General features: G+C 45.4%; 1 protein-coding gene across 1 annotated transcript in view; it reads left to right on the top strand.

Moving 5' to 3' along the window:
* Positions 1–3,629: 3,629 nt before the first annotated feature.
* GALNT16 (polypeptide N-acetylgalactosaminyltransferase 16) overlaps positions 3,630–13,404 on the top strand; it is a 36,304-nt gene continuing 26,529 nt past the window's right edge. The window contains exons 1-2 of the mRNA XM_010172201.1: positions 3,630–3,805; positions 6,769–6,867. Of these exons, the coding sequence (XP_010170503.1) occupies positions 3,630–3,805; positions 6,769–6,867 (275 nt within the window). The remainder of the gene's footprint in view (positions 3,806–6,768; positions 6,868–13,404) is intronic.

Raw genomic sequence — 13,404 nt, 5'->3', positions numbered from 1 at the left:
GGCAGTGAACATTCTTTCCCACATTGTCCTTTAATGCATTAAGTCAAGTCATAAGTCACCTTAAGATAATATTGTAGGAATTTCCTGAGTCCTTGAGGAGGATAAGGGTGTTCCTATTGGTGTCCATAACTCTTCCCTATCTACTGTTCACATAGATAGAATTACGTCTGTAAAACCCTTGAAGTAATTAGTTATTTGGTTGTTCTTTGCTTATCATTATTAACAACACCTGCTCAAGGGAAAACTGTCTCATTTACTAATAGTCATTACATCCTGGAATTTGAACAATGTGTGCTTTCAGATTTTGTTTCCCACATATGCATGCAAGTGAGCAAAGTTATGCTCATGAGGAAAGGCAAAGTTGCTATACTTATAAGTTGTGGTTTTGGGACTGTCTCTGCTTTGGGATCACTGGTTGGGAACAGGCTGGGCATCGGTCGGTGGGTGGTGAGCAACTGCACTGTGCATCGCTCATTTGCATATTCTGTTATTGCTGTTATTATTATTTTATCACAATTAGTAAATTGTTTTTATCTCAACCCACAAGTTTTCTTACTTTTACCTTTCCAATTCTCTCCCTTGTTGCCTGGGGGAGGAGAGTGAGAGAGCGACTGTGTTTGGCTGCAAGGCAAAGGAATTAAACCACCACACAGACTTATCTGCCAAAGTGTGCCTATGCAAGTCCTGCACGAGGTTAAATCCATGTGCTGCAGCTTGGTTGTGCAGTATTTGAATAAGTTTCTTTGTGTTGAAGATAGTGGTGCTTTTTTATCTCCTATGACATGATGTTTCCCTTGTTCTTGTATAATAAGAAAGGGAAACCTGAGCATCAGGCTAACCTTGGCTGTATTAGGCATAATTTTACGAGCCACCTTCATTTTTTTCCTCACTTAATCTTCTCTCAAAATGGAATAGCCCTGGCCTTTAATTTCTCTTAATTCTCCAGTAGCTTCCTTACAGAGACCAGTTTGACAAAATCTGTGCTCTGGCCACAGCTGCTGAGCTGTTGCTGATTTCATATAACGACATTCATGATGGTTTCAGTTTTCTCCGTCTCATTTGCAGTGTACTCTATTTGCTATATTTCCCATCTTGGCAGGCCTAGTGCAGGGTTTCATTGAGCTGTCCATGAGAACACTCAGGTCTATAACCTGAGTGGTCATGCTTCATTTGAAATCCATCAGTGTGCATGAGTAGTTCAATTTGTTTCTGCTAATGTTCATTATCTTGCACTTGTCTATGCTGAATTTCATTTGCCATCATCTTATCTAACTGTCTGGTTCTCCTAGGGCTGTCTGCACTGCAGGATAGCGCTTCTCCGAGAAAGGTGCAAAGATATTTGTTCTTCAAAGCACTCTACTGTTTAAGGAATTGGCCATGGTGCTGAGTCTCTTGAGTTATTTCTCAACCCACTAAGATGGCTGAACCAAAACACTGTGTGATATTGGAGACCAGTCCCTGGGCTCTTGCCCTCTAAAACTCGTAAAAGGAGCCTTATAGCAGAGGGAGAAATGTGATCAAGCCTAGTATTAGAGGGTATCCAAACTATTTTACACAGAAGAATCTCAAGATCTGGGGATTGTCCAGCACTTTGGATGAGAAGTGGATGTGCCAGAATCTGCCTTTTCCAGCAGTTTTAGGGAGCTCCATCACTCCTTTGTACAAGGCTGGGAGCATTTTAAGGCTTCTTCATGATTTGGTCTATCAAGGCTTTTGACACTGTCTTCCATAGCATCTTCATAGGTAAGCTTAGGAAGTGTGGGTTAGTTGAGGGGATAGTGAGGTGGGTGAAGAACTGGCTCGAAGGCAGAGCTCAGAGGGTTTTAATCAGTGGTGCAGAGTCTAGTTGGAGGCCTGTGGTTAGTGGTGTTCCCCAAGGGTCAGTACTTGGTCCAGTCCTAGTCAATACAGTCATCAGTGACTTGGATGAAGAGACTGAGTGTACCCTCAGCAAAATGCTGATGACACTAAACTGGGAGGAATGTCTGGTAACACCAGAAGGCTGTGCTGCCATTCAGCAAGATCTGGATAGGCTGAAGAGTTTGGCGCGGAGGAACCTGATGAAGTTCAATAAGGGCAAGTGTAGAGTCCTTCACCCGGGGAGGAATAACCCCAGGCACCAATATAGGTTGGTGTTTGACCTGCTGGAAAGCAGCCATGCAGAGAAGGACCTGGGAGTATTGGTGGATGACCAGTTGACCATGACCCAGCAATGCAACCTTGTGGCCAAGAAGGCCAATGGTATCCTGGGGTGCATTAAGAAGAGTGTGACCAGCAGGTTGAGGGAGGTTCTCCTCCCCTCTACTCTGCCCTGGTGAGGTTGCATCTGGAGTGTTGTGTCCAGTTCTGGGCTCCTCAGTTCAAGAGACATAGGGCACTTCTGGAGAGAGTCCAGTGGAGGGCTAACAAGATGATTAAGAGGCTGGAGCATCTTTCTTATGAGAGAAGACTGAGAGCTGGATCTGTTTAGCCTGGAGAAGACTGAGAGGGGACCTTATTAATGTTTATAAATATCTAAAAGGTGGGTGTCAAGACGATAGGACCAGACTCTTTTCAGTGGTGGCCAGTGATAGGACAAGGGGCAACGGACACGAGCTGGAACACAGGAGGTTCCACTTAAATGTGAAGAAAAGCATCTTTACAGTGAGGCTGCCAGAGCCCTGGGACAGGCTGCCCAGAGAGGCTGTAGAGTCTCCTTCTCTGGAGATATTCAAAACCCGCCTGGATGCTTTCCTGTGCAACCTGCTCTAGGGGAACCTGCTTTGGCAGGAGGGTTGGACTAGATGATCTCCAGAGGTCCCTTCAAACCCCTAACATTCTGTGATTCTGTGAAATGGCTACCACAGACAATTTTTAAAACTACTTTTATTGTATAAACAATCCTGATTGCTTTATAAGCTGATATTTTGCAGTTTCTAGGTTTTTCCAACCAAAATCTTGTATCTAAGAGTTTAGCATGGGCTAGAACTGTGCCTATCCTCCCTTCCAGTGGCCCTAGTGAATGGTCTTCAGGTGCTGGCATTGCACTGACTCTGTGGCCTAGGAAAGCTAGAGGAAAATCAGGAGAGGAGAGGGATGGCCCAAGTGTTTTATCTCTTGTGTGGGACTGGGGACAGTCACTTGCAGCTCCCAGCTTTATCATGGACTTCTGTGAGGCTGGGCAAGGCACACAGTCACGGTCTGTTAAATCGGCTGCCTCTGTGTTTGTACGTGATAGTGATTGCCAAAAGGCTGAAACTGGTTTTCCTCAAAATACTGTGTTTCAGCCACGTTGGCTGGAGGCTTCTCTCAAACCCGCATTGCCTGGAAGGGTTTCCAAATGCCTGTAGTCTCATGTCCTGCATAAGAAAAGCTAAAGGGAATCTGGCTCTGCCTGTGCTGTCAGAAACAGCAGCTCAGTTGATAAGGATAGCAAAGCCTGCAGTTTTCCTCAGAGAAGGCAATTATATCACCATATCTATGAGGGTTTCCTACTTTCCTTTCCAAGCTCTTGCCTGTCCTGCCTTCCCCCACACACTTCCAGATGTGTGGCAAAGAACATGCTTTAGCGTACACGTGTCTGAACTTAGGTGTGTCTAAACATGGGCCGGCTGCTCTCCCTGATGCTTTGATGCTTGTCTCTGCTCTAGATGACAAGGGCTCCCCAAGGAGAGAAGAACAGCCGAAGGGGTTTTGATGAAAAGGCTTACTTGTCCTCAAAGCTGCTGAAGGCTGGAGAAGATCCCTACCGCCAGCATGCTTTTAATCAGCTAGAGAGCGACAAACTCAGCAGTGATCGGCCCATTCGGGACACCAGGCACTACAGGTAACGTGCAGCCCTTGCTCCAAGCCATGGCTGCTGCTTGGTGTGGGGACTCCACTGCCCTCCTGTGTTGTTCTGCAATGTTGACAAAGGGTGGTTTGGGTTTTTCTTTGCCAGCATTGGTCTGTTAATTCACTGAATTTCGTGGTTAATCTGGAAGGGCCTTAAATGTGTGGTGACCCTTGAATAATTTGGCCCCAGCTTGTTGCTTTTCTAGCATCTCTTCTCCCAGGCCCAAGTGTCACCTTGTTTCAGCACAGCCCCTCCATTGCAGCTCAAATTGCTCATCTGACAGTTGTTTTTTTGCACAACTCCCCTGACGCTCACAGCTTCTCTCAGTGACACTACTGCAAGATACACCACTGTTGCAGCCTTGCTATACTTAGTGGCCTGGCTGTCTGAAACTGGTTTGGTGCCACGTTTTCAGCCTGAGCATTACAGTGGATTAAGGCTGCTGGGGTGGGCGTGAAACTAATGTGTGAATATAGTGAGTATTTTATGGCTTGCAAAGTGCTCATTGTTCTGTCCTTGTTTCACTGGGGGTGAATTTATTCTGCTGAATAAACTCATCTTTAAATTGCTAATAGTACTCAGGTAACTATTTTGAAGTTTCTGGAGTACAAAAACACAATGTTGTACTTTGAAAACTGTGGGTTTGATAGTGATAGGGTAGTGTAAAACAGTTGACTTCAATGGAGAAGAAACAGAAGCAAACAGACCACGTCTGAAATGCTTGTCTATCTGGGCTGGAACCTAGACCCTACCTAGGGCTGCAAAGCAACAGTGCACAGCTGCTGGGAACGGGAAACTCAGCATCTCACTTGATTGAAACTGTAAAAGGGCTGTCAGGAGACATGGAGCTTTATGAGCTTGCCAGCACTTGACAGCCATCAGGGTGCTTTGTGAATGCAACCAGTTGAGACCTTGGTTGTGAGATGAAAGTCTTGTGCTCCTGTTCCCCATCGTAGTACTTGGGATTGGCTTCCTAGTGACTCAGAGGCAGTGGTGCCATGTCCTGTGTTACTGACATGTCTCCTTGCCATGCAGAATTGCTGTTTTCTGTTAATCTGCTGTCATTTTATGGCCTAAAACCAGCTCACTTCAAAGGTGAATTATTGTTTATGTTGATCTGTGGTAGCATGCAGAACATGCTTTTTGTGAAAAGCCTCATCTATGCACTTCAGTCTGAAGAACAACATATATGTGATTCCCTGGAAATGTATGGCCACTTCAGCCCCAGCTCTGCAGGGATTCCCTTCAGCAATGAGGAGTCCAAAGCAGTGTATAATCAGAGCAGATAAACCTGTTTCCATGTTCTTTCCCTTTGTAGAGGTGGCAGTTTGGGAATGAAGGAGCTGTGTTGGAGTACCTTGTCTTATAACAATATTGAAGTGGTTGCTAGGATGGCCATTTAGGATGAGGACTTACTTCAGCTGATACAAGTTAGATTGTGGTTTGAGAAAAGCCCATCCTTGTGTCACAAATGGACCTGGCTCCCTCTTTAAGGAGTGGGGGGTCAATAGGTCACTAACATGTCACTTTTTCTTCAGGCACCCAAACAGAGCTTGGACTTACTTGACTCCACATCCTACAAGCTCCTTCTGACCTAGCATGTAGCTGTTTTTTTGATCCAAAGCAAGGAGACAGCCAACTTTGAAGCACAAATTTTGTCGTTGTCCTCTGCGATGCTGTAATAATGCTGAGATCTTGGGAAGACTTCCTCAAATAACACATGCACCAATCTCTGCTGCTTTTCCACTTACTGATGCCTTAATGCATTTTATATGCATTACATCATGGAGCTATTTTGAAACAATAACAAATGTGGTATGTCTCCTGTCTGGTCTCAGGTTTCCCACTTTAGTCTTTATCAAGGTTTCTTTATATGTTTGAAAATTGCTGTAAGAAGCTGCTGTCCCCTCAATAAAATACTGCAATGAAGAAGTCATAAACCAGTAGGATTGAATGTGATTATAAAAGCAGTTAACAGTTTAGTAATAACCATAAAAGAATAGTAAGTAAATGTGAAAGTACAAGTAGTGGCTTTAAGAACTGAATTGTGTTCTCTCCCAGAGAGAACTACCTTGTGCTGTTAAAAACACTAGGCCACAATTTCAGGTGAGGGATCTTCATTGGGCAGGGAATTAGTGCAGACTGACTACTGTTTGACACTGGCTGGAAGTTAAGAAGGCGAACACTGGAGGAGCAGATCAACCCAAATCTGCCATTCCTAGTATCTGACAGAATTGGATCCAGGATTCACATCTGAGGTTTTTTCCTTCCAAGAATCCTTGTTTTCCACAGGGTATGAGTAGCCCTTGTTCTCCACTGGATATATACGAGCAGTATGATCAGCAAACTGATCCTGAGTTAATCCTTGGTTCTGAGTGTGAAAGTGAATGTATGTACCTAAAATTAGAAAGTCAGATGAAAAGGTGGGAGGAATTGCTTTCCATTGCCAGCTGAGGTGTTAGTGTTGAACCTCAGCACCTCCCTGATGCAGATAACAGCACTAGCTAGTGTTTTCCTTTCTGTAAAGCCCAACGTCCAAAGACTTTGAAGTCCTTTATGCAGTGATGCCTGGGTGTACCAGCTCCATGCATGCTTAGTGTGTCCATGGCCTATGCATGAATTAACAAGATTTTACATGAATCACAGGTGAATCCAGGGACTAGAGTCCACAATGTTGAACATTTGTTCCCCATGAAGCCCACATGCCCTCCTCATCATGTAGTGTTGTGAGTTTAGGTATCACAGCCTCAAAACTTGGTCTTTCCGCAGGCACAGTTGTTTTTAAGCTCTGCCAACCTTGGTGCAGGGGCTGCTTAGGCCTCCCTTGCTGCAGCTCAGCTGTGTTTTTTCTGGTTTTAGCATATTACTCTATTCTTTAGAAATTCTAGGTACATTACTGCAGTGGCTGCTACGAGGTGATGTTTGGCTTACAGTTCTACTCTCCCATGTTGCAGATGCACTTCTGTACGCTATGACACAGACTTGCCAGCTACCAGCCTCATCATCACCTTCCACAATGAGGCACGCTCCACCCTGCTCCGCACAGTGAAGAGGTGAGTTCAGCAAGGGGTGCTGAGCCCAAACAATGGTGCCTGGAAGGGCACTGGTGGAGGATTAGGCATTTTCCAGCAGTTAGACAAGCAGGGTGGCTGCAGTCCCCCAGGTGCTTGCAATCTGCCCTCAAGCTGGCCCACTAGGACAGGTCAGGGACTTGGATTGGCAGTGTGGGCATATGTTCAAAGACAGGAAAAATCTGCAGTTAGCTGCTATATGAGCACTGTGGGGGAAATCATTAGCAGCAGGAAAGGGGCTGCTGGGCCTGCATCCACAGGAAGGAACAGTTTGTGTGAGCTTGGTTTGGGAGAGTGAGAAGGGACCAAAGGGGACACTGCGGGCTGCTGCATGCAACTGAGCAAAGAGACTTAAAAGGGACTGTGTTTCATAAATGGGAATAAGCAACCAGCCCCTTGCTAGGGTACATGTTACAGGAGCTGGGGCTGGCTCAGTGAGGGCGGAGGGCACAGCTTGGCAAGTCTTCAAGCAGAAGGTCATGAACTCAAAGTCTGGTGGAGACAGCCCTTGAGGTCTGAGCAGCTGCTCAGAGTCGCTGGTAAACAGTTGCTGAGCATGATGGACCATCAGATCTTCCCTGGGGCTGACCCTGCTGAGCCTGCTTGCTGTCTTGTACCAGTGTCTCCTCATATCTGAGTATCATCATCAGTGGCCAAATCTTACTGAGTAAATAGGTGGCATAGGGCCTGTCAGCATCCCCAAGTAGACAGGAACATGCAATTATCTGTACCACAAAAAAATGTTCCAGCTGTTCCTTCCTTATCACCCCCACAGAACTAAGGGAGGCTCTTCTCCTTTCAGTTTTTACACAAAAAATGCCCTCTGCCTTCTCTGACTTGTCAACTCATTTCTCAAATGGTCTCTGAAGCCTGCAAGCAGGTCCAGGAACAGCCTATGGAGGCTGAAGGAAGAGTGAATTGTCCAGGTAGAAGGTTGAGCTGATGGTGTCACTAACAGGAATGTATTATTCATCATGACCACTTCTTCCCCTGTCAGATCCTGTGGGCTTGGAGGAATGTGTTTTGTGAATAAATAACAGGCTTTTTCAAGTTGGCCTTGTGGCTAGGAGGCTGGGTTTTTGTCTGCCAGATTTGTTGCTACTCTGTTTCCAGAGACTTGTACATATTGCATTAACACATTTTGCCTTTTTACCTCCATCATTTCCTTTTCATTTGAACCATAAAATGAGTTCTACAGAACCGCTGTTGAGAAAATGAGCAGATTTGTTTGGAACCACAGTGCTGCTAGGGCAACGGCAGATTTGTGCTGATTACATCATAGGTCAGGCAATAAATGGTTAGGTGCTCAGAAACCATGGTAGTAGGATCCTTAAGAAAGTCTCAAGGCAACCAATCAAATAGCCAGGTGCCGTGATAGTTAAAATGAAGAGAAGATGACATTCAGTGCAGGAGTAACACATAGAGAGAGAAATTGATAGCCAGATCCTATGGAGGTGTTGTGTACTAATAAGCACGAGTGTTGCTGATGCATTAACAGGCCAGGCTTGCTCAAAGCAAGGTCAACTAGAGTAGGTTGCTCAGGGCTGTGCCTGGTCAGTTTTTAGTATCGCCAAGGATGGAGACTCTGCAACCTCTCTGAACATTCTTTTTCTCAAGGCTAAACAACCCCAGATCTTTCAATCTCATTTCATATGTCTGATGCTCTAGTTTCTTAATTATCTTAGTGGTCCTTCCTTGGACTTGCTTCAGCATCCCCTCTTTTTCTTGTCTTGGGAAGCCCAGAACTGAACACAGAACTCAAAATGTGGTATTACCAGTCTCTTAGATGTGGAATCCCACAACTCAGAGCCCGCAACAAAGACCTTGAAAAACTGATGACATGACCCATCTGATGAAATGGGTCCCTGCAATCCTGCTGCCACCAGAGGAGCGCTGTTGTGAGGGACTGGCTGCGCTCTGCTGTGCATGGTGGGGTGGGTGGCATTCCCTCCCAGACCTCTGGCTGCAGCTGGAGTCTTCATTGCTAGATGATTTACAGCCAGTGCATGTGACTGATGTACTCCTTGCTTACATCAAATGTCAGAAGTGATCATGATTTATCCCTGTCTGATGCGGGATCCCAAAGGCGGAATTCTTCTTGGGCTCTACAGTATTTGCAGTGTCACACAGCCAAGCGTTGGCTAGTAGCCTTGTCTTTGAGCCACAGGAGGTTTAACAACCATACACAGAGTTGAAGGCGCAGGTTATGGCTGCTGTGTTAGAAGAAGCATGGGGCTGAGTCCCATTGCAGGTAGACACTGATGTTATAGAGGGAATTGAAGACTTCATGGTGCTCTTCAAGGCCTCTTCTGTAACCCGAGAGTCCTGTCTTTAAGCAAAACACATCTGAATGTGCCAGGCTGAGTTACTGCTGTGAGCATAACTGTTGCTCAATTCGCATACACAGTCAGTACACCAAATGCTATGTAATTATTACTTTGCAGCACTTTGGGATGTCAAGTATCAATGAGACAGGACTGTTCTGTTCTGTTTGGTTTATGACCTGTCTGTGAGTCTGCAGAGGACCACAGTGATATTAAGCAACAGGAGGCATAAAATTGCACTGCCTGCTTACCTTCTGACTAGTCAGGCTTTCAGCCTGTCATTATTTCTATATCCATAAAAGCTTTCTTAAGCAAGGTAGAGCACAATTATTTAGGTAATTAGAATTAACCATTTGAGATGCACCTGGTGAAAATTAAATATTATTGGACTGTTATTATGGGCTTTATCCCAAGTTTAGTTATCATAATTACACATGGGGATGCTATAAGAGAAGTGGGGGTGGAAGAGGACAACTGATGGAAATGCACAGCAGTAAGAGCAAAATTTTCTATGGCTGAAAACTTTTTTAGAGGCTTGGTCTTTAGAGGTGAGTGGAGTATGTACTACCAGTTTTCATATCTGAGATCTTTGCAAGCTTGGCTGGTGCGTGCCTGAATTTGGGCACTCAAAAATCAGATGTTAAACTTTGCGAAATTCTAGGAAGAAGCATACGAAAAGGGTAGTGGGATTGAACTAATCTTAAATTAAAACTAGAGGGAGCCTACATGTGCTCCCATTAGCTAGATACTGTGTTATTAGTGTTGTTCTGACAGCTGTGCATAGTGACTTAGCTGAGTGGCAGTGCTGGTACCAAAAGGTCTTGCGAAGTGACCCAGGGATGGGAGTCCTGCATTACGATTTATTTCAGGGTGATCTAAATGTGTCAGCCGTAGGGGACAGATCCTGATCTGCAGACTCTTCTTGCTAGCCACACCTGTGTGTGTGCACACACGGACTTGCACAAGCTCCCCTGACAGGTCAGCAGTTGCCAAGCTCTCCCTGCTGCCCCTGAGATCCCTGCTGCCGGATGGCAGCAATGGGCATGATACACAGTTGTTACCACTTGAGGATGGGATAAATGTTTGTGAATGAGGCAGAGAGGGAAATAGCGGAGTGACTGTGAGGAGGAATAAGTTCTTTCCTCCAAACCCTGTCACTTGTCCCTCCTGGTTCCCAGAGGCAGTGTGGGCTGCGTGCCTGCCTGCTGCTGTGGGCTCCAGCCGTTTTCCTCCTCTGCTCTAGGTAAAGGCGGCAGGCAGTCAGACCTGCTGCCCAGCCTGCAAGCTGCCAGAGGGACCAGGCCAGCGCACTAATAGGCCATGCTGCCCCAAATCATACTGTTCCCCTGCAGGGAGTCCTACGGAGAAGTTTTGTGGATTTGTTTTCAGTGTAGAGGGAGACAATTGGTTAAAAATATCCAGCAAGAGACTAAGAAGGAGGGTACGGGAAAAAAAATGGAGAATGGGCTATCCACCAGAACGTGTGAACATGCCAGTTCAAGTGGCTTGTTGCTGGCATCCTGGGTCCTGCAGATGTGTGTCAGTAAAGAGCTGCTTGCCTGCATTATACCTGTTCCTTGGCAGGGCATAGCATTTACTCTCAAACCAGTAACTTGCTTGGCATCCTGTTCTCCCTCAGAAATAACTGTCACTCAAAAGTCATTTTGCATGATTGATGTCTACGCTTGATTAGTCATTAAGTGATACCATCAGTTCTGCTGCAGTGACCATTCTTGCAGAAGGGAGAATCAACTGCTTTGCTGTCTGGTCCCTTTCTTTCTCTTTTTCAATTTCAGTCAGTATTGTAGGTACTGTTTGTCTTTGGTGCAAATGTAAAGGTGAATAGTCAGGCTTTAAGTCAATGGACTGGAACAGCTGTCAGTGGTTTGGTGCCTATGCAGAGAGCTTGTGCAAATCCTGATTAAGAGGATGCTGTTGTAATGCAAGAGCATTTGGTATAGCAACTCATTACAACAACCATTTAAATAATGGCAAAAGAAGAGCTGATTTTAAAGCAAAGGAAAAAAAGCGATGCTCCTCTGCTAACATCTGGAAAAACCAAGATTGTCTGTGAGCTGATGAGGGACGGACAGATCAGCAGAGGAGAGAAACTCACTGGCAATGCTGATGTGGTGTCGTGTGGCAGAGTAAGGACACTGACACTGAAAGAAGGAAGCTGTGAGAAAATACAAAGGAGGCAGGGAATCTGTGAGTTGAGCGGAGAACAGTCTTTGTTTCTGCTGTAAAAGGCAATTGTCATTTGGATTTTGGAATCCTAATAATAACACTTTGTGCCTAAAAGATTGTCATGCCAGTCTCCGGACCTCATTGAAGAGAAATACTAGGATCCTTGTTAAAAAGATGAACAAGACGAAGTGCGAAGATTAAATACCTTTCCAAAGGTTCCACAGCAGATTATTGAAGTGCTGAGAGCAGAACTGGGCATTGAACTCCTTGAGGAGTGTTTTCTCTTACTGGGGAAGCAGTGGACAGGTGAGGAAGAGAGAATAAAGTGTTCACTTTTTCCCCAGTTGTGTTGAGTTGGAAGACCTGACTTGTGGACAAAATGTGAGCATGGCTAATAGTCAGGCTAGTGGGAGAAGGTGTAGAATACCATTTTACAGCTCTTTTACTGTGGGATGCAGCCTGTCTGGATTGGTTATGGTTTGCATTGAGTTTGCGCAGACAAGAATTTCAGCACAGGGCAACCTTGTCTGTAAAATATGCAGATGATGGCTATGATGGGAGAAGCTGCACTTAAAGATGCAAAGAGAAACACCCTCCCCCTCCCACCCCACCATGCTAGAGAATCCAGAGGGATTCTCTGGAGAGCCAAGAGAAGCAAATGAGACGCAGCTTTGAAAAATGCAAGCTCAGTCATCTAGTGACATGTAAGCTCAAAACACAAATACTTTCAGAGACATACGAAGCAGCATAATTCTGAAATAGTGTGGGATGTGATACTGAGCAGCAGAGCAGTCAGGATTTTGCTGTGTGAGACAGCAGAAAACTCTCCCAAACTAAGGAAACTTTGTCTCTGTATGCAAAACCATCAGTGACACTACTTAGCAAGATGGTAATTTATTTCTCTACAGCTCCATTCCTGGGAATATGGGATTACTATTGTTATCTGTTTCCTGTATAAAACAAAAAAGCTAAAAAAAAAAAAAGAAAAAAGCCAAGAATTTCAAGAATTTGAGCAAAATTGCTCAAAATCAGAAAAGTGGCTGCCACTGAAATGAGAGGGCTACCAGAACCAAGAGGACAGTGTTTGCCTCTGGTTTTAATATTAAAGTTTGCATAGCTGTCCTCACTGGGAGAGCAACTGGGAGTTGCATTTAGTCACTAGGGTGACTAAATGAGCAATCTTGTTGAAGGCAATGAGGACCTGCCTGTGCATAGAGGTCTTGGAGAAGGAGGCTTGAAGGGGAAGTATGCTTTGTGATTGTAGTAGAGCTGCGGAGGGACTTGAAGAAGGTCATGGAAAATTAGTTCAAGCATCTTAAACAAATGAGAGGGACAAAGAGGTCAGAAGCAGACTGCTCTGACTCCAGAGAACCAGAGTGCATCAACCTCTGAGAAGGGCAGAAACTTCTATCCCCCTTCCTTGTGTATGAAATGCAGATGCAATCCCACTGTAGTCCAAAGGGTATTCTGGGGTATGGTGTGACCATCCTGAGGAAAAGAGGGGGGGTGCTCTCAGCAAGTGTAGTGACTGGTTTGAAAGAAAGACAAGTAACAAGTAAAATAGAAAAGAAAAAAAATCCAGAATATTGCCAAAGAAAATTGCCTTCCTCCCAAAGAAGGGGATTGGTGAGAAAGCCCCATCAGGCCTCATCTGTGGCATTGAGACAGGGCTACTTGCTGGAGAAAGTGGCAACTCTCTCTCCATTCCCCTCAGAGATGAGCTTTGCTTAGAGCCTGGCAGATGGGAATGGCCTCTTGGCTGCCTCAGGTCAGGTGGTGCTCTCCTCTTTGCCTCTCTGTTTAGAGACAGAGCATGCTGCAACATCCTTTGCTAGCTACCCCCAGGCAAGTCCTGCAGTCTGCTTCCTGCCTGTGGGACCTTGTAAGGTCCAGCTGAGGTGGCGTAGCTCTCTGGGATATTCCTTCTTGCAGTCTGGCTCCTGCCAGTGAACCCTGGTACAAGGGCAAAGTTACTTCTTCCAAGTTACTGGAGTTGGGTATTCCTGCT

Source organism: Antrostomus carolinensis, unplaced genomic scaffold, assembly GCF_000700745.2.
Source record: "Antrostomus carolinensis isolate BGI_N321 unplaced genomic scaffold, ASM70074v2 scaffold18207, whole genome shotgun sequence".
NCBI classification, from domain to species: domain Eukaryota; kingdom Metazoa; phylum Chordata; class Aves; order Caprimulgiformes; family Caprimulgidae; genus Antrostomus; species Antrostomus carolinensis.
Note: the sequence above shows the minus strand (reverse complement) of the source record. Positions and strands in the feature narration are given on the sequence as shown.